The sequence below is a fragment of the Coenobita brevimanus genome, chromosome 92, assembly GCF_032717465.1.
Source record: "Coenobita brevimanus isolate Jiangsu-jjx chromosome 92, ASM3271746v2, whole genome shotgun sequence".
NCBI classification, from domain to species: domain Eukaryota; kingdom Metazoa; phylum Arthropoda; class Malacostraca; order Decapoda; family Coenobitidae; genus Coenobita; species Coenobita brevimanus.
The window spans coordinates 6,486,920-6,501,689 of NC_137045.1; the positions used below are offsets into that span (position 1 = coordinate 6,486,920).

Consider the following 14,770-nt stretch of genomic DNA (forward strand, 5'->3'; position numbering starts at 1 on the left):
ATGATTCCTCCGGGCGTTGCGAGGTGTCGCTAAAGGACAAGCAAAGCATAGGTCATGGTTTGGTCTGGTGTTGCTGCTTCGTTGATCATTACCTGCTTATCTTATTAAATCACATACAGTGTACTCAAAATTATATTCCAAAAGGAAGATGATTTCAGAGTTACTCATGAAACAGGGCACCGATTCAGTCGCCATCGTATATCAGTCAAAATAATGAAAAATGTATGAAATATCTCAATACATCGTCTCTGTGGTTCTTGCACTCGCAGTCAAAAATGCATTTCAATTCAGATATGTTTCTTGCAGGTGACGCCACATCATATTTGGTGCACTCCGTCTAACACAAGGGCGACATGCGGTATTGTCCTTTTGCCTGACATAGGCACAGCATATCTGTGGATCACATTTGTAACAACTTGCTCTTTACAGACATCTGAGGTTACTGTCATAAAATTAACTAAATAACCAAATTAGAAAGGTTTACAAGTTTCAAGTCACTGCTGATCCTACATGAATAGAAATATCGTTTCAGCTACAGCATGTAACCCTGTGCAGTAACTTAGTAAACTGCTGACGAGTGAAGTGTTTAATACGTTTCGAGACACTGTTACATAGATACCCATTTGATTTACAGGTAGGCCTACTTCTCTCTGTGCAACAGTGAAAAATTCGTACAAGCTTTATCAGTGGTGGTATAGTGGTGGTCCTGAGTTCAACTTGGTAAGGCTCCAACACAACTTAATCGTCTGCAGCAGTCAGTGTGAAACACGAGAACAAATTCACATGCAATACCTGAGTATGGTGTCAGGTCTGTTGTCACTGAGTCGTGCGTTGGCTAAACCATGTGTGTTCACAGCGGTTTCTCTCTTCCCCATAAAGTGAAAGTTCGGTAGTTTCACACCTCTGCATTTCCATAACACCAGATCAGATCTGACCTCTCACATTTTGCTACATTCATTTCACGCTCAGAATACGACAGTCTGACTGAAGCTTTAACATAAAAGAATGATCGCACTTTAATGTTCACGCACACTGCAATATTACCATCTTGGAATTTAAGTAGTTAATACACAGGGCCATTTTGAGGTGCCAAACTTTGTTACATAATTACACAGCTACACGGTTGCAGTAGCTGCTGTGATGGTAATGTTAATGGTGGCTGTAGAAATAACAGTGGACTGTGGCAGTACTCATAATGATGAGGCAGGTGATGACAGTGGTAACAGCTATGGGACGCCATATTGCACAGGGTCCACCAAGCCCCTTCCCTTCCCTCCTAACGCGGACTCTAACTAATCATAAGCTTAGCAAAGTTGGTGCTGGAGCCTGAGGAGTACTGGCCGAACATGGTGGAGGTCGGGGTGCAGTTGAGGGCCGGGGGGGCGTGGTGGTGGTGGTGGTGGTGGTGGTGGGGCAGGCCAGGGTAGGTTGGGTGAGTCTCCTGCTTCACCTTGACGCTACTCTGGCTGCTGGTGCTGGGCATGGCTGCTGCGGACTGGCTGGATTGGGGCTGGGGCTGGGGCTGGGGCTGGGGTTGTTGTTGAGGTGGCTGCTGCTGCTGCTGGGAGGGGGGCTTGGCCAGGGGTGGGGGGTTAGCATCTGCTGGCCGTCGCTCACCCTCCTTGCTGGGCTTCTCTTCTGTGGATAAAAGGGAACTTAAGCATCCTGAGGGAAAACTCACAATATATCTCTGGTCTCTCATCACATCAATGGTTAATGGGAGATTTTTTTCTTTAATTTATGGACGGACATGAAATGAAATTTGTAGGTTATTTTCAATGTTTAAATATAAGTTTACAAAACATAGCTATATAAAATCCTGCGGAAACTTTCTGCATTATACGCGGTTTAGCATTTGGCACAAATATATATAATGCATACGATAAATACCAGTGATCCTATTTCTTTACAGTTTAGTGATTACTTATGGAATCATCAAGCAAATGATCATTTATTTACATTTTCAACAAGGTTATGAATTCTGAAGCTAAGAACAGTTTATTAAAAGCACTAAAATAATCTCTTAAAACAAAATACATTTCTTGTGCAATTGACTTTCCAGGCAACGGCTTTTTATGAAAACAGTATCCTTAGTAAGTGTCTGGGGGTGGGTACTGAAAAATAAATTTGCAAATTATACTGAAAGGTTTGCAGGAAGATGTAAAAAAAAAAAAAAATCCAGACCTTAACTGCTGCTCTGTTTGACCGAAGACCTCTAACTAGACCTACTCTTTGCTTTCTATAATTACTGAGGCATTTATTTTCAATGTTCTTTTTCCAATACGCTCATAAATATTGTCATTCAGTTTCCTTTCTTGTTCTTTTTTTTTACTACATCTTGTTTATCGTAGTCTCTCTCTCTCTCTCTCTCTCTCTCCCCCCTTACCAGTGGTCTTCTTCTCCTTGGCCTCCTTCTCCTCAGTCCCCTCCTCAGTCTTCTTGTTCTTTGGCTTCCTCTTGCGGCTTTGTATGGAGTCCTTCCTCATCTGCAAAGGTCTGTTGATCCCGTGCAACTTATAGTACAGCCCACACGCGTTGCACACCGGTTCACCTGCAACATACGAGGATAGACAGATGGCTGGATAGACAGATAAGCAGACTGACACACACCGTACATCAAGAGAAACATAAACAAAAACACTGATTTGAAAACAGAGAAATTACTATATGACTGGAGTGTGGCATTGAAATCTCACGCTCCCCTAAGCTGAATAAAATCATCGTTGAAATGTGAGATTAGAATAAAATAAACTAAACTAAACGACCCTGGACTAATCTGCTTATGGACCGGATGTCTGCTGATTATCCGTATTTCTTGTATTATTCAGCCATACTTCCATAAATACCTCTTTATTACCCCCTTTCCCTCTCTTTTTTTTTTTTCCCCCTCGGTTATTTCATTATCTTTACTGGTAACTCTGCGATATATTTTTTCCCCTTTTCGTTTGCTGCTTTAAAGTTTTCAGTTACGTCTCCTTTTTTTACTCTCCCACGTTCACATCATTTCTTCCTTCATATTATTCTCTCCGTTCTCACCTGGCAAGAGTCCCCCCTCACTCCATCCCTTCACTACTTTACCCCTCCTTTATCCCTCCTTCGCCACCAGACTCACTTTTTCGCCCTATTCTTTCCCACCAACGTCATGCTCTCCCTTTCACATCCGCTGCCTCGACCTCCTTCCAAATCTAGTCTTCCTCTCTCTCTCTCTCTCTCTCTCTCTCTCTCTCTCTCTCTCTCTCTCCATCGTTCATTAAGGTCTTTCTTCTTCTGCACCGTGACCTTCCTCTTGTTAGCCTGTTCCATCCAGAACCAGTATAATTGCGACTTTCTTCTCACCGTTTTGCTCCCTCTCCTCGCTGCCTCTCACGCCATCTCTGGGCTGCCACTCTATTACCCTGGTCTTCACGCTACGCTACTTTGGTGGGAAAAAAAAAAAATAAATAAAAATGCACCGACAGGCAACGCTTTCAGCTTCTCTTTGGGTCTAGAATAACAAAATACTGAACGGGAATCACCTGCATGTTTTCTGTGTGTGTGTGTGTGTGTGTGTGTGTGTGTGTACCTTCGTTGTTGCGTCGCCACAGTGTTGTCGTGGTGGTGCCGCAGTTGGAGCACATGAGGCCCATCCGCCGGGCTGACGTCTGGAACGAGAACCCGTCCTGGGGAGGCAAAATGAACAACGTCAGTGTGGTGGGGATGGCCGGAGGAAAGAGAAAATAAAAATTATTAGATTTTCTGTGTCGTAAAGGGTCAAGAAAGAACAAGAGGAAAGGATGCAGGAAGAGAGAGAGAAAAATAAAAAAGAGGAGGAAAGGTGTTGGGTAGCAGACAATGCGGCGGTAAAGAGGCGAAAAAAAGGCAACTACCAATGATTATTTTTTTCCCCGTTTTGAGTCGGGTTAGGACAGACAACGAGGAAGCAATGCAGGAAGAGACGCGGTACAGAGACAGGGAAGGGGTAGAAAGGAAGAGAAACAAGAGAGAAGCAGAGAAAACGTAAAAGAAGGAGAAATGAGTACATGGTAGGAATGGAACACCTGCTTCGTCTGTGGGGACTGGAGATACTTTTAATCCTTTACATCCCACTTTGATACTATATTCGACTGCCGTCATACAGTATTTGTTTCAGCTAAAACGTTGCAGAATATATATATATATATATATATATATATATATATATATATATATATATATATATATATATATATATATATATGCCAAACTATAACATGCAAACAGCTGAAACACTAATGGCGTAGTGCTTCCTTCTGTATCTATCCTTCATACTTAAGAGTTGAAAGGAAATATAATTAGGAGACAATTTATCCATATAATATTAACTGTATCCTCGATGACGTCGTAGCACCTCTTTCATTGCAATTTATATTGAACAGGACACCTTGACCCTCTCACGATCGAGTCAACTGTAGTGCTGTACTCCAGCTAACGCCAGACGATTTTATTTAATTGGGTCGTGATGTAAATGTTAAGTGCACAATACCCGAACGTACCACTAACCCTCTCATCGACGGGACAACTCTATTCTATCCCAGCTAACTCCAGACGATTTTATTCAGCTGAGAGCGAGTCGTAGAATCCCTCAGTGGTAATATTCTGTTACGTTTTATCTTTTAAATATGGGCATAGTTTGTACCTGTCACATATAAGAGGGTCATAAGGTGTACTGGACAAAATAAATCGCTGACGGAGAGGCGCTACGAAATATAAGCCATCAAGAACACGGCTTTGCGATAGAGGCGAGATACTGTAACGGTGTACAGTTACAAAGAGGAAATAACAAAGAGGAAGAAGGATGCTGTTAAATTAGGTGATAATTCTTAAGTCACAAATTACGGAAGTGAAAAAAAAAAAAAAACACACACACACACAAGGATGGATGCTGTAAAATTAGGTGACAATACCCGGTCGTAAATAATAGAGTTTACAAAATTAGTTGAAAGCAAATGATAAAAACATGTCCCAACACTAATAATATCAAAAAATTCCTCGAAAATGTCTATTCGATCATTACTAACAAGGTGATATTTTCTAAGTCGCAGTTTATAGAGGTGAATGATGTATGATAATAAGTAAGTGTAGAATTCAGTACTAGATACACTATATAAAAATTAACTGTGGAAATATACTGGATGGATAATGTCACAGGTGAGATGATGAAGGAAAATGAGAGGAAATATATGGAAGTAAATTAAAAAGGAGAGGAAGAAAATTAAATACAAAATATAAAATATCATGAAAAATAATGCATCTGGTATTGTGAAATCGGAAACTGAAAAATATAAAATCAGCATACACCTAATTTTCCTCAGCGATAATAATCTGTCCATTAAACATCTACATTTCCTTTTATTTTTAACAACTTCACATCCAATGGCATATTAGTATTATCAGACGAGTATTTTCATTGTTTTTTTAAGTTTTCCATCTAGAGGAGTCTGATACACCTTCCAGTAACTCTTTCACTACCAGAGATCTGCTTTAAATAATCACACTCTTATGACATTAATAAGGATAAAAGAAACGAGAGAGGATTCAAGGGGTTAAGTATAGGGACAGATGCAGAACACTTACGTCAGTACTCTTATTATCCAAATGAAGTTTTCGGTGTTTACATTTTTAACTTCGGCTCCCTATGCACGGTAAGGTCGAAAAATGTTATCATGCTCTCTCTCTCTCTCTCTCTCTCTCTAATACACTGCACAAAAAAGAATTGAAATCTTTTTTTTCTGCTCATCTTTGATTTTCATGGGAGTTCTCTATGTTTTCTATGATATCCTTTTTCTTACTGGCACAGCAAAGGCAGACAGCTCCCTCTACCCACACAAGGAGAAAACAACAGAAAGATGGATACTATAAAATTACGTGATACTACGCAAGTGGCAATTTGTGGAGGTGATATAAATTACCTGGAAGCAAATGAAAAGGGAAAATCAGCAGATACAGAGCTCAGAAAAAAAAAAATGACTGCAAAAATACTAAATAGGAAATGCTAAAGGTGATATATATATAATGAAATGAAGTCAAAGGAGAGGAATTAAATTTATGGGTAAAATATAAGAAGAGGTGCAAATTACACTACATAGCAAAACTGACTGGAAAATAGCTGAGCCTCTGTAATAAGAGACCGAAAAATTTAAAGATGAGAAAATGTGACGAAATCAGTAAAAAAAAAAAAAAAAAAAAAAAACCTGCAGAGGTGCAAAATTCAGGAATGTATATGAGATGACTAAAAAATTGTTAATCCTAGAAACATACAATCGGAAAATTAGAAAGATGAAATTATGAGCTGAATATAACAAAAGTAAACAAATAAACAGGTACGAGGAAAACAAGAGATAACGGGTAGAATTAAAAAAACGTTCAGGAAAAAATATTGCAAAAATAATAAGTTCCTGTATAAAGAAATAAAAATCAAGAAGATTTGATGAAGGCTTGGACGCAAATTAGATTAAATAAATAAAAGACATATAAGAGAAACCAGGAGAGTTTGTACTTCAAGAATAAATACTAATATCGACTTAAAAACTGATGCTACGCTTTAAGAAACTGCGATATACAAACAGAATAACGAAAGAAATTACGAAAAATAACGAAGGAGGTATGAGGAAAACTGGCAGGTAGGTTTAAGAATTCAGTTATAAATATTAAAGTACACTGGAAAAATTAAGCAGTGATTCATATTATTAAATTATTAAGAAACTGTTATTTGCACGGATGAGGCAATGAGCTGAATGCAAATGAGAAGAAATAAACAGGAGTAAAATAATACACACGACACGAAAAATTCAACAGTGTATGTATATTACCAACACTGGGAAAAGTTATGGAGCCCAGTATCAAGAAACTGAATACTGAAAGACCAGACCATGATGCGAAATGAGATCAATAACAAAAGCGAAACGAAATATCAGTAAAGAGAGACGTCAGTACAGTCGCCATCAAAAGCTCTGTCGCCTCTCCTGCTTCTCTCTGTGTGGTGAGTCCAATGCAAACAACACAGATGATGCTGATCTGCGGGCAAATAAATTCATCAGTGTCTGTTGCGGATTCACCACACAATTTTCCAGGTCCATGGAGAGAGCAGTAGGAGTAAGGACAGGACTTTTGATGCCAACTGTACTTCAATATCATATACAGCGTCAAACTGGACTCTGGAAATTTTTAAAAATGTATATTAGAGAAAATACGAGGTAGGAGGAAAATCTATAAAATGATATAAAATTAAAAAATAAATACTACAATAAACTGAAAACCCTCTGATCTCAGTACTAAGAAATCGCAAGAAGTAAATGATACAAATAATTAAGAAGACAAAAGGAAACTAAGAGAGACGAAAACACTTCACCACTGACTATGGTATCATACTAGACTAGGATGATATTGGATCTGTTATAAAAAAAAACTTAATTTAAAAAGATAACGAACTGAACATAAACCAGAAGAAATAACAGGAAAGAGGAAAACAGATCGCAGGAGAGATAATTACTCGACAAAAAATATAAAGTGGAAAAACATTGGATCTATGTTTTAAAAAATCGAAATCCACAAATAGAAGTGTCTTGAACACAAATAACAAGATGTACATAAAGAGGACAGGGGAAAAACCATTCAGAAGATATAATAAAATTTCGGAATATCTTGCCATTAAATGAAATTACTCCTGAACTTTGAAGAATATACCGTACAGAGATTTTGGAACATTATGTAATGAGGACTTCAGGATACGTAAAATAAAAATTAAACATATAAAAAAAACGAAGGGATTGTACAGAAAATATAATTAAGGAATAACGGAGTAAACGAATGTAGGTGAAGAAATGCAGAGGAGGGGGGTGATGGAGGGAACACAGAGGAAAACTAGAAAGCACTCAGAGAGCGCATACCTCCGCCAATGCCGGATCCGGATCCGCCCCCAAATTTAATCAATTCTTTCTTGGTCCATGGCCCATCCTTCCACACAATTTCATTTTCGAGAACCCGTATTGTGCAGGATACATTGGATCCAGATCCAGATCTGGATCCGCCCCAAAATTTAGTTAATTCTTTCTTGGCCCATGGCCCACCCTTCCATAAAATTTCACTGAAATTCATTGAGAACTTTTAGAGATATCTTATGGACAAACGGGCAAACACAGGTGAATACATAACCTCCTCCAACTTCGTTGGCGGAGTAATAATGGAAGGAAAATTATGGACGAAGTTGAAGGGAAAGTAGACGAAGAGAGTAAAGATGATGTACAGAAAAAGATGAAAGTAGAAGGGATCCCTAGCGGAAACTGATGAATAAATAAGGAAAATAAACAAATAAACACAGGAAACGGAAACATAATAGTGATAATATATACACAAAACTAATGACTGAACAAGTAACTATATAAACACATACATAGAAGAAATGAACACTATGAAGAAAGTTTGCTAGTTAATATATAAATACTTAAATAATAATTATAATAAAGTTAACCAACATCATTAACCTAAAATTCCTGTACCTAAATTTACAGTAACTGCGGAAAATTTACGTAGCGTTACACGAGGGAGCAAGTGGGTGGCGACAGGAAATAAAGTGGTAACAAGATAAGGGAAGAGGGGAAGGGCGGAAGAAGGAAGTGTGGAAGAGAAGAGAAGAGAAGAGAAGAGAGAGAGGAGAGAGAGAGAGAGAGAGAGAGAGAGATGGAAAAGGAGAAATAAAGTGGAGACTAACATACAAAGAGAACAGACAGAGAAAAGAGGTGACAAAAAGAGAGAAGGGATGGGAGATACAGACAGAAGTGGGGGATGACAAACCAGTTACAGTAATGACAAAGAAGAGAAGAAAGACATAGGAATAAAGTGTTGAGGAGAGACGCGGACCTCCTCGGGTAGTCCAGCACTGACCAGCCTCCGGGAGTGCTTGATGAGAGGCCTGTTGATGCCGTTCATCTTGGTGTAGAGGCCACAGGCGTTGCACAGGTAGTGGCCAGTCGCATCCCGACGCCACAGCGGGGTCTGCACGGCACCGCAATTGACGCACTCACGACTCTCACCGCAGAACTCACTCCCGGGGTAGTCTGCGGAAGATGGCTAGAGTTAGTTGGCATGCGTGGATGGGTTTGGCATAAAAGAGATTAGCTATTAAAATTGAACTAATTCTTATAAGCTAACTGTGATGAAAATTAAGGCTTAAATAAGGTTACAGTTCACACACTCGCGACTCACGCCACAGAACCCACTCCCAGGGTAGTCTGTGGAAGGTGGTGCGGGTCAATTGAGAGCTGGTGGGGGGATCGGTTTGACCAAAGAGAAATTAGACGGGAATACGAAGACACTGTTCCGTACAAGATGACTGTAAAGAAACTGAGCCTTAGAGCAGGATTACAGGTGAACGTGAGGAAAACTAAGCTTTCGAAAGAGCATCTATCAACACTTTGTAGCAGAACAGGAGAACATTTACTTATTTTGTTCTCGCTTCTGCCAGACGATCATATAACACTCAAGGAGATTCCGTGGCAAACAAAGGATTATGAAAAATTAATCTGAGAACGAAACTAAAAGCTGTATACTCACAAATGTCTTGCAACCGCGATATCGAACGAAACAATGTGGAACTGAGCGCTAACTTCTGAGAAGGCTCGAATAAAAAGTGCAATATTTTTCCAGAGTCCATAATCTCTTCGTCCCACTTCGTTCCCTACTGTTGTGAAATCCCTAGTATGAAAATCAGGCGAGTGACGGAAGTGTAATAAAATCTAAACGGGGCCAAAAGCAGGATTATTAATACTGGGTGGATGAGTCAAGATGATGTGGGATGTACGAGGGATATGAACATTAAAAAAATATAAAAGTTCAATATCCAGTTTCTGAAGTTCAAAGAGAGAGAGAGAGAGAGAGAGAGAGAGAGAGAGAGAGAGAGAGAGAGAGAGAGAGAGAGAGGAGGAACATGAAGAACTAGAAGAAGAAGACAGAAAGAAAGAAAGACAAAACCAAGACCCCTCCTTTGTAGAGATGTCCGGGATGGAAGCGGCGTGGGCACAAACAATGGTAAGGGTCGCGGTATCACAGGTGCGGCCAGGTACACTACACGCTAATTAACACACACAGACAAATGACCCCTGTTAAGAGAGTGATCAAGACACGTCCCATGTGTGTGTGTGTGTGTGTGTGTGTGTGTGTGTGTGTGTGTGTGTGTGTGTGTGTGTGTGTGTGTGTAATGATGTGTTTGTAGCGTCAATTACTACAAATTTTATGATCCCACTTAAGCTTAAACGTAACTGTTGACATTACAAATTTTTTACTGTGTTTATCGAGTGGGAGTGAGTGAGAGGAAGCAAGGATTCTGCACCATTCATTCAACACGTTCAAGGTCTGGGTAAGCTTACTAGTTCCTGCCTGACGTCATGCTCGAGAATACTTTACGTCCAGCCATGAGTCTTGGTGTTAGTGGGGGAGGTAGGAGTGAGATTATGTAGAAATTATGGATGTAGGATTGTGAGTCGGTAGAGTATCGAGAGGTTGGATATATGGTTTGGTATAATTTTGGAAGTAAGGTTCTTATATAATCAAGTAAAAATAACATCTAAATACTCCAACTCTTATAAACATATAAGCTACATCACTTCACTTTTCACGCCCACTGCTCTCACTTCTCATTCCCACTTTGCTAGCACTGGGAAGGATTAATTCTGGTTATCATTTTCCCTCCGATGTGATAGTTTGATTCTGTAGTGGACCTCATAGTGACCATTACAGTTGCTGTTATATGAGTAGCTACAAAAAAAGAAAGTAACACTGATAAAAGGAAAACACAGAATTATTAGAAAGTACTGTATATGTAATGGAGGAGAGTGATGAAGTAAAAATAATATATAAAGAGTGTATAGTATTGGGTGCAGAACGGTATGGAGTGGAGAGAAACAGCGACATGATGGCGTCAATGACCTTGCCACCGCCGCCGCCGCCACGCTGGGTGTTACGTCAACCATTCATTCATTTCCTCACCCACCCACCCACCCACCAGCCGACAGCCCATCTGCAACCTGTTATGTTTTCCTTTCCTTCTTTCTCTGTATTTATGTATGCATGTATCCGTCTATCTATCTGTTTATCTATCTCTGCCTGTCTGCCTCGCTCTATTTTTCTTCAAGGGTTTGACAGTTTCAAGACACCGTAAAGAAACTATTAGCCACAAATACACATGCAACAAAACAGAAGAAGTGTCAGTCAAGTTGTATGGTGTGTTGTAGGGTCAGCCTCCCCACCACCCCCATCCACACTCCCTCCCTCGTGTGTCTTCATAATATTGACACAAAGGTTCCTTATCAAAGTTTGCTTAACCCCTTTAGCACGGTGACGTCTTTATCGGTGGTTCTCCTTACTCCCAGACGATTCAGGAAATACCTCTCCTAGTGAAAGGGTCTGAAACAGCAACAACCATGCATCCCTTTATTCCAATGACGTTTTTAGTTTTTCTTCTTGCTATACCTAGAGGATTCAGGAAACGCTTCTACCGCCAGATGACCTTATTTTGCCTATGAATAACCTCTCGTACTGGTGGGTTTAAAGTAAATCTAAAGTATTTGCAAATGAAATGTATTTTGGTATCAATCAGTGAAAAAACTAAACGAATACATTGTAACAATATTTTCTTCAAACCACAAGTGCTGAAGTCATGAAAGGAAGGATATGGTGAAGGTGATGGGTAACAAAACACACCTCCCAGTACTGACATGTTACTCCAGTGGATGTGGGTATGGGTGTGGGTGTGGGTGAAAGTGTGGGGGAAGTGAAGTGTGGGGGTGGGTAGGGGGCAGAGCCAACAGTGTGTTTCCAAATATTAACGTGTTACTGCAGTCGGTGTGGATGTGGGTGTGGTTCTGCGTGTGGGTAGGAGTATGGCTGTGGACTCCCCCTTCCCCCTCACACACACATTCCCACCCACAGCATTGACACTACACTACTGGGACGTGGGTAGGTGTGGGGATGGATGTGAGTGAAAAAGAAAAATGTGTGGGAGGCGGGGGTAAAATAAAACTTCAGAGCAAAGACACATTACTGCAGTGGGTGTAGGTGTGGAGGTGTAGGTGTGGGGGTGTAGGTGTGGGTATAGGTGTGGGTATGAGTCAGAGGGGGAATAGGAGGGAAAAAAAGAAAAGAAAAAAAACCTTCCATTGACACGTTACTGCATTGGGTGGTTGGGCTGTGGGAGTGGGTGTGAGGGCGGCGTGAGGGGGGTGGAGGGATGGAGGGAGTGGTAACCCTATCCTATCAGTTCATCTGGCCACAACACCGCCTCGCCCCACACCACTATCTCACCACACGTCACCCTCCTATCGCACGCTGCATGTTCACTGATAACTGGTGCTGGTGCTGCTGCTGCTGCCCCGGAAGAGAGAGAGAGAGAGAGAGAGAGAGAGGGGGGGGGAGGCGTTACGCAGATACACAGGTTGCACAGACTTGACGCTATTCACTTATACCTTGGGCATGGAAGTAATATAAATAAAATAATAATAATAATAATAATAATAATAAATAATAATAATACAGAAAACTTCTCTCCAGACCTTCTGTAAGCACCCTGTACAAGCACACAGTAAGAAGCCACATATGTAGGAATGAACAACCCGAAGGAAATTTTACAGGAATGGTCAAAAGTACTGTAAGAAAAGAGCGACACTGCATACCGCTTCATGCTAATAGTTCAGCTCCATAATATACGTTTCTTATGGATTAATATTTGTCATCATTCTTATCATTCTCATTTGTAGTTTTTTGGGAGGGAAAATATACATGTTTTTCTTAAATTCTTCACTGTCAAAGGAATAAAGCTCTCAGAGGAATCATTATTGCGTTCTTATTGTAGTGATATCGAGAGAGAGAGAGAGAGAGAGAGAGAGAGAGAGAGAGAGAGAGAGAGAGAGAGAGAGAGAGAGAGAGAGAGAGAGAGAGAATCACTAACTCATTTTCTTTATTGCTCACCCGTCGTCTCTCACTCGCCACCGTCTCTCATTTTTTTTTTTTTTATTAAAACATCTGCATTCTTCAGAGTTGTTGTCTTCATTACTTGTACAAACATCTCTGCACATATTCTGTTTGGCAACACTTTTCATAATTCACGCAGTTACTTTATTTATTCACGCAATCACTTTATCTATTTTCTTTTGCTTCTGTGTGTGTGTGTGTGTGTGTGTGTGTGTGTGTGTGTGTGTGTGTGTGTGTGTGTGTGTGTGTGTTTCGCTCCTTGCCTTCCCTTGCTCGTCATTTATACAGTTCTCAATGCCAACCTTACGAAATGGTAGCTGAACTAATGAAGGCCAATTGCTATGTGCTCTTTGGATACCACATTTATATAAAAAGTATGACAAGTGTATGTTTTTGTACTGTTGTTAAGAAAAGCTATGGTATACACAGTTACAGGAAGCATATTTATATAGTAATTCACAATGTCTGTGTGTCTGTTATGTTATGTGTACTTTGCAAGGCCACAATGTTGAAAATAATGAGCCGAATATTTGTCTGGGTACTCGTATGGCTATGGCCCAGGGGAAGGACGTGAGTACCGTAAGGACAGCCAGAGAGGTTCTATGAAGACGGTGCAAACCACGACCCTGACCCACTTTATAGGGCAGGTAAGGGAAATTTTGCATGGCCATAGACAGAGACAAAAGCCGTCAATTGATACCACAGAAACTAAGCTTGGAGGTTCGGAGGAGGAGCCACAACCCTGACTCCCAATCTGGAAACGGGAAGGATATAGTTTTCTAGATAAAGGAATGAGAGTGTTCGTGGGTATATTTACAGGTTCAGTTACGTTACAGGCACCACACGAACTGCACTCTGGGGGTCATGGAGGGGGTACAGCCCTTGCTTTCAACCCCGTAAGATAATACCGGAGTTTTCATGATTAACGAGTGACACTTCGTATGCATATAAAGACCAACAGATCACAGTCACCATGAAGACTAAGCGCAGGTGATTGGAAAGGGGGTGCAGCCTTGTCTGATCCCGATCCCACGAGTAATATCCCCACTTTTCCATGATGAATGTGTGTATTAGAGGGTGTATGTACTGGTGCTGACATGATGGAGTGAGTGTATGGGTATTGATAGCTCATAACTGGTGTACCGTACACCCTAAAAATTACCTAGTCGTAGATTTTAAGATTTTAAAACTGAAATCTTACGTTAGTTAGCCAAAGCAATGTCGGGTACCATTGCTATTTTATAAGACGCTAAATGAAGCAATGACTTCATATGATTTAATATCTTTTTAACTTACAATTACCTCCCCCTCCCCCTCTCTGATAGTACTCTTCCTCATGGAGGCCAAACCCATTTTTTTTTTTTCCGCTGTCTTCATCTTTCATGCTAAAGAATGTTCTCTTTTAGCCGCCTACCGTCTACTGCAACTACTATCTTTCTCTTCTTCCTTTCCTTCCCCTTCTCAACTTCTCTTTCTTTCTCCTTCCTTCTTTTATCTCTCCCATATTCCCCTTCTCTCTCTCTCTCTCTCTCTCTCTCTCTCTCTAAATATCTGACTCTCTTCATCTCTTCCTCCCTTCATTTCTCCTCAATCCATTCCTAGTTCCCCTCTCTCCCTTCTTGCCCGTCCTCTCCACGTCTTTTCCTTCTTCCTCCATTCACCTTCTCTCCCTACCTTCCCATTCTCTTTCCCTCTTTCTCCACTTCTCCTCTCGTTCCTCCTCCTGCTCTCAGATCCATACAGTGTTGTCAGACACAAAAAAAGAGCCAAACGGTAAAATAACTCGCACTTT

General features: G+C 40.6%; 1 protein-coding gene across 1 annotated transcript in view; it reads right to left on the reverse strand.

Moving 5' to 3' along the window:
* Positions 1-377: 377 nt before the first annotated feature.
* The window catches only part of LOC145412047 (uncharacterized), a 46,790-nt gene continuing 32,397 nt past the window's right edge, over positions 378-14,770 (reverse strand). Inside the window, exons 2-5 of the mRNA XM_080281965.1 lie at positions 8,899-9,071; positions 3,563-3,659; positions 2,387-2,551; positions 378-1,638 (exon numbers count right to left, since the gene is read on the reverse strand). Of these exons, the coding sequence (XP_080138091.1) occupies positions 1,289-1,638; positions 2,387-2,551; positions 3,563-3,659; positions 8,899-9,071 (785 nt within the window). The 3' untranslated portion in view covers positions 378-1,288. The remainder of the gene's footprint in view (positions 1,639-2,386; positions 2,552-3,562; positions 3,660-8,898; positions 9,072-14,770) is intronic.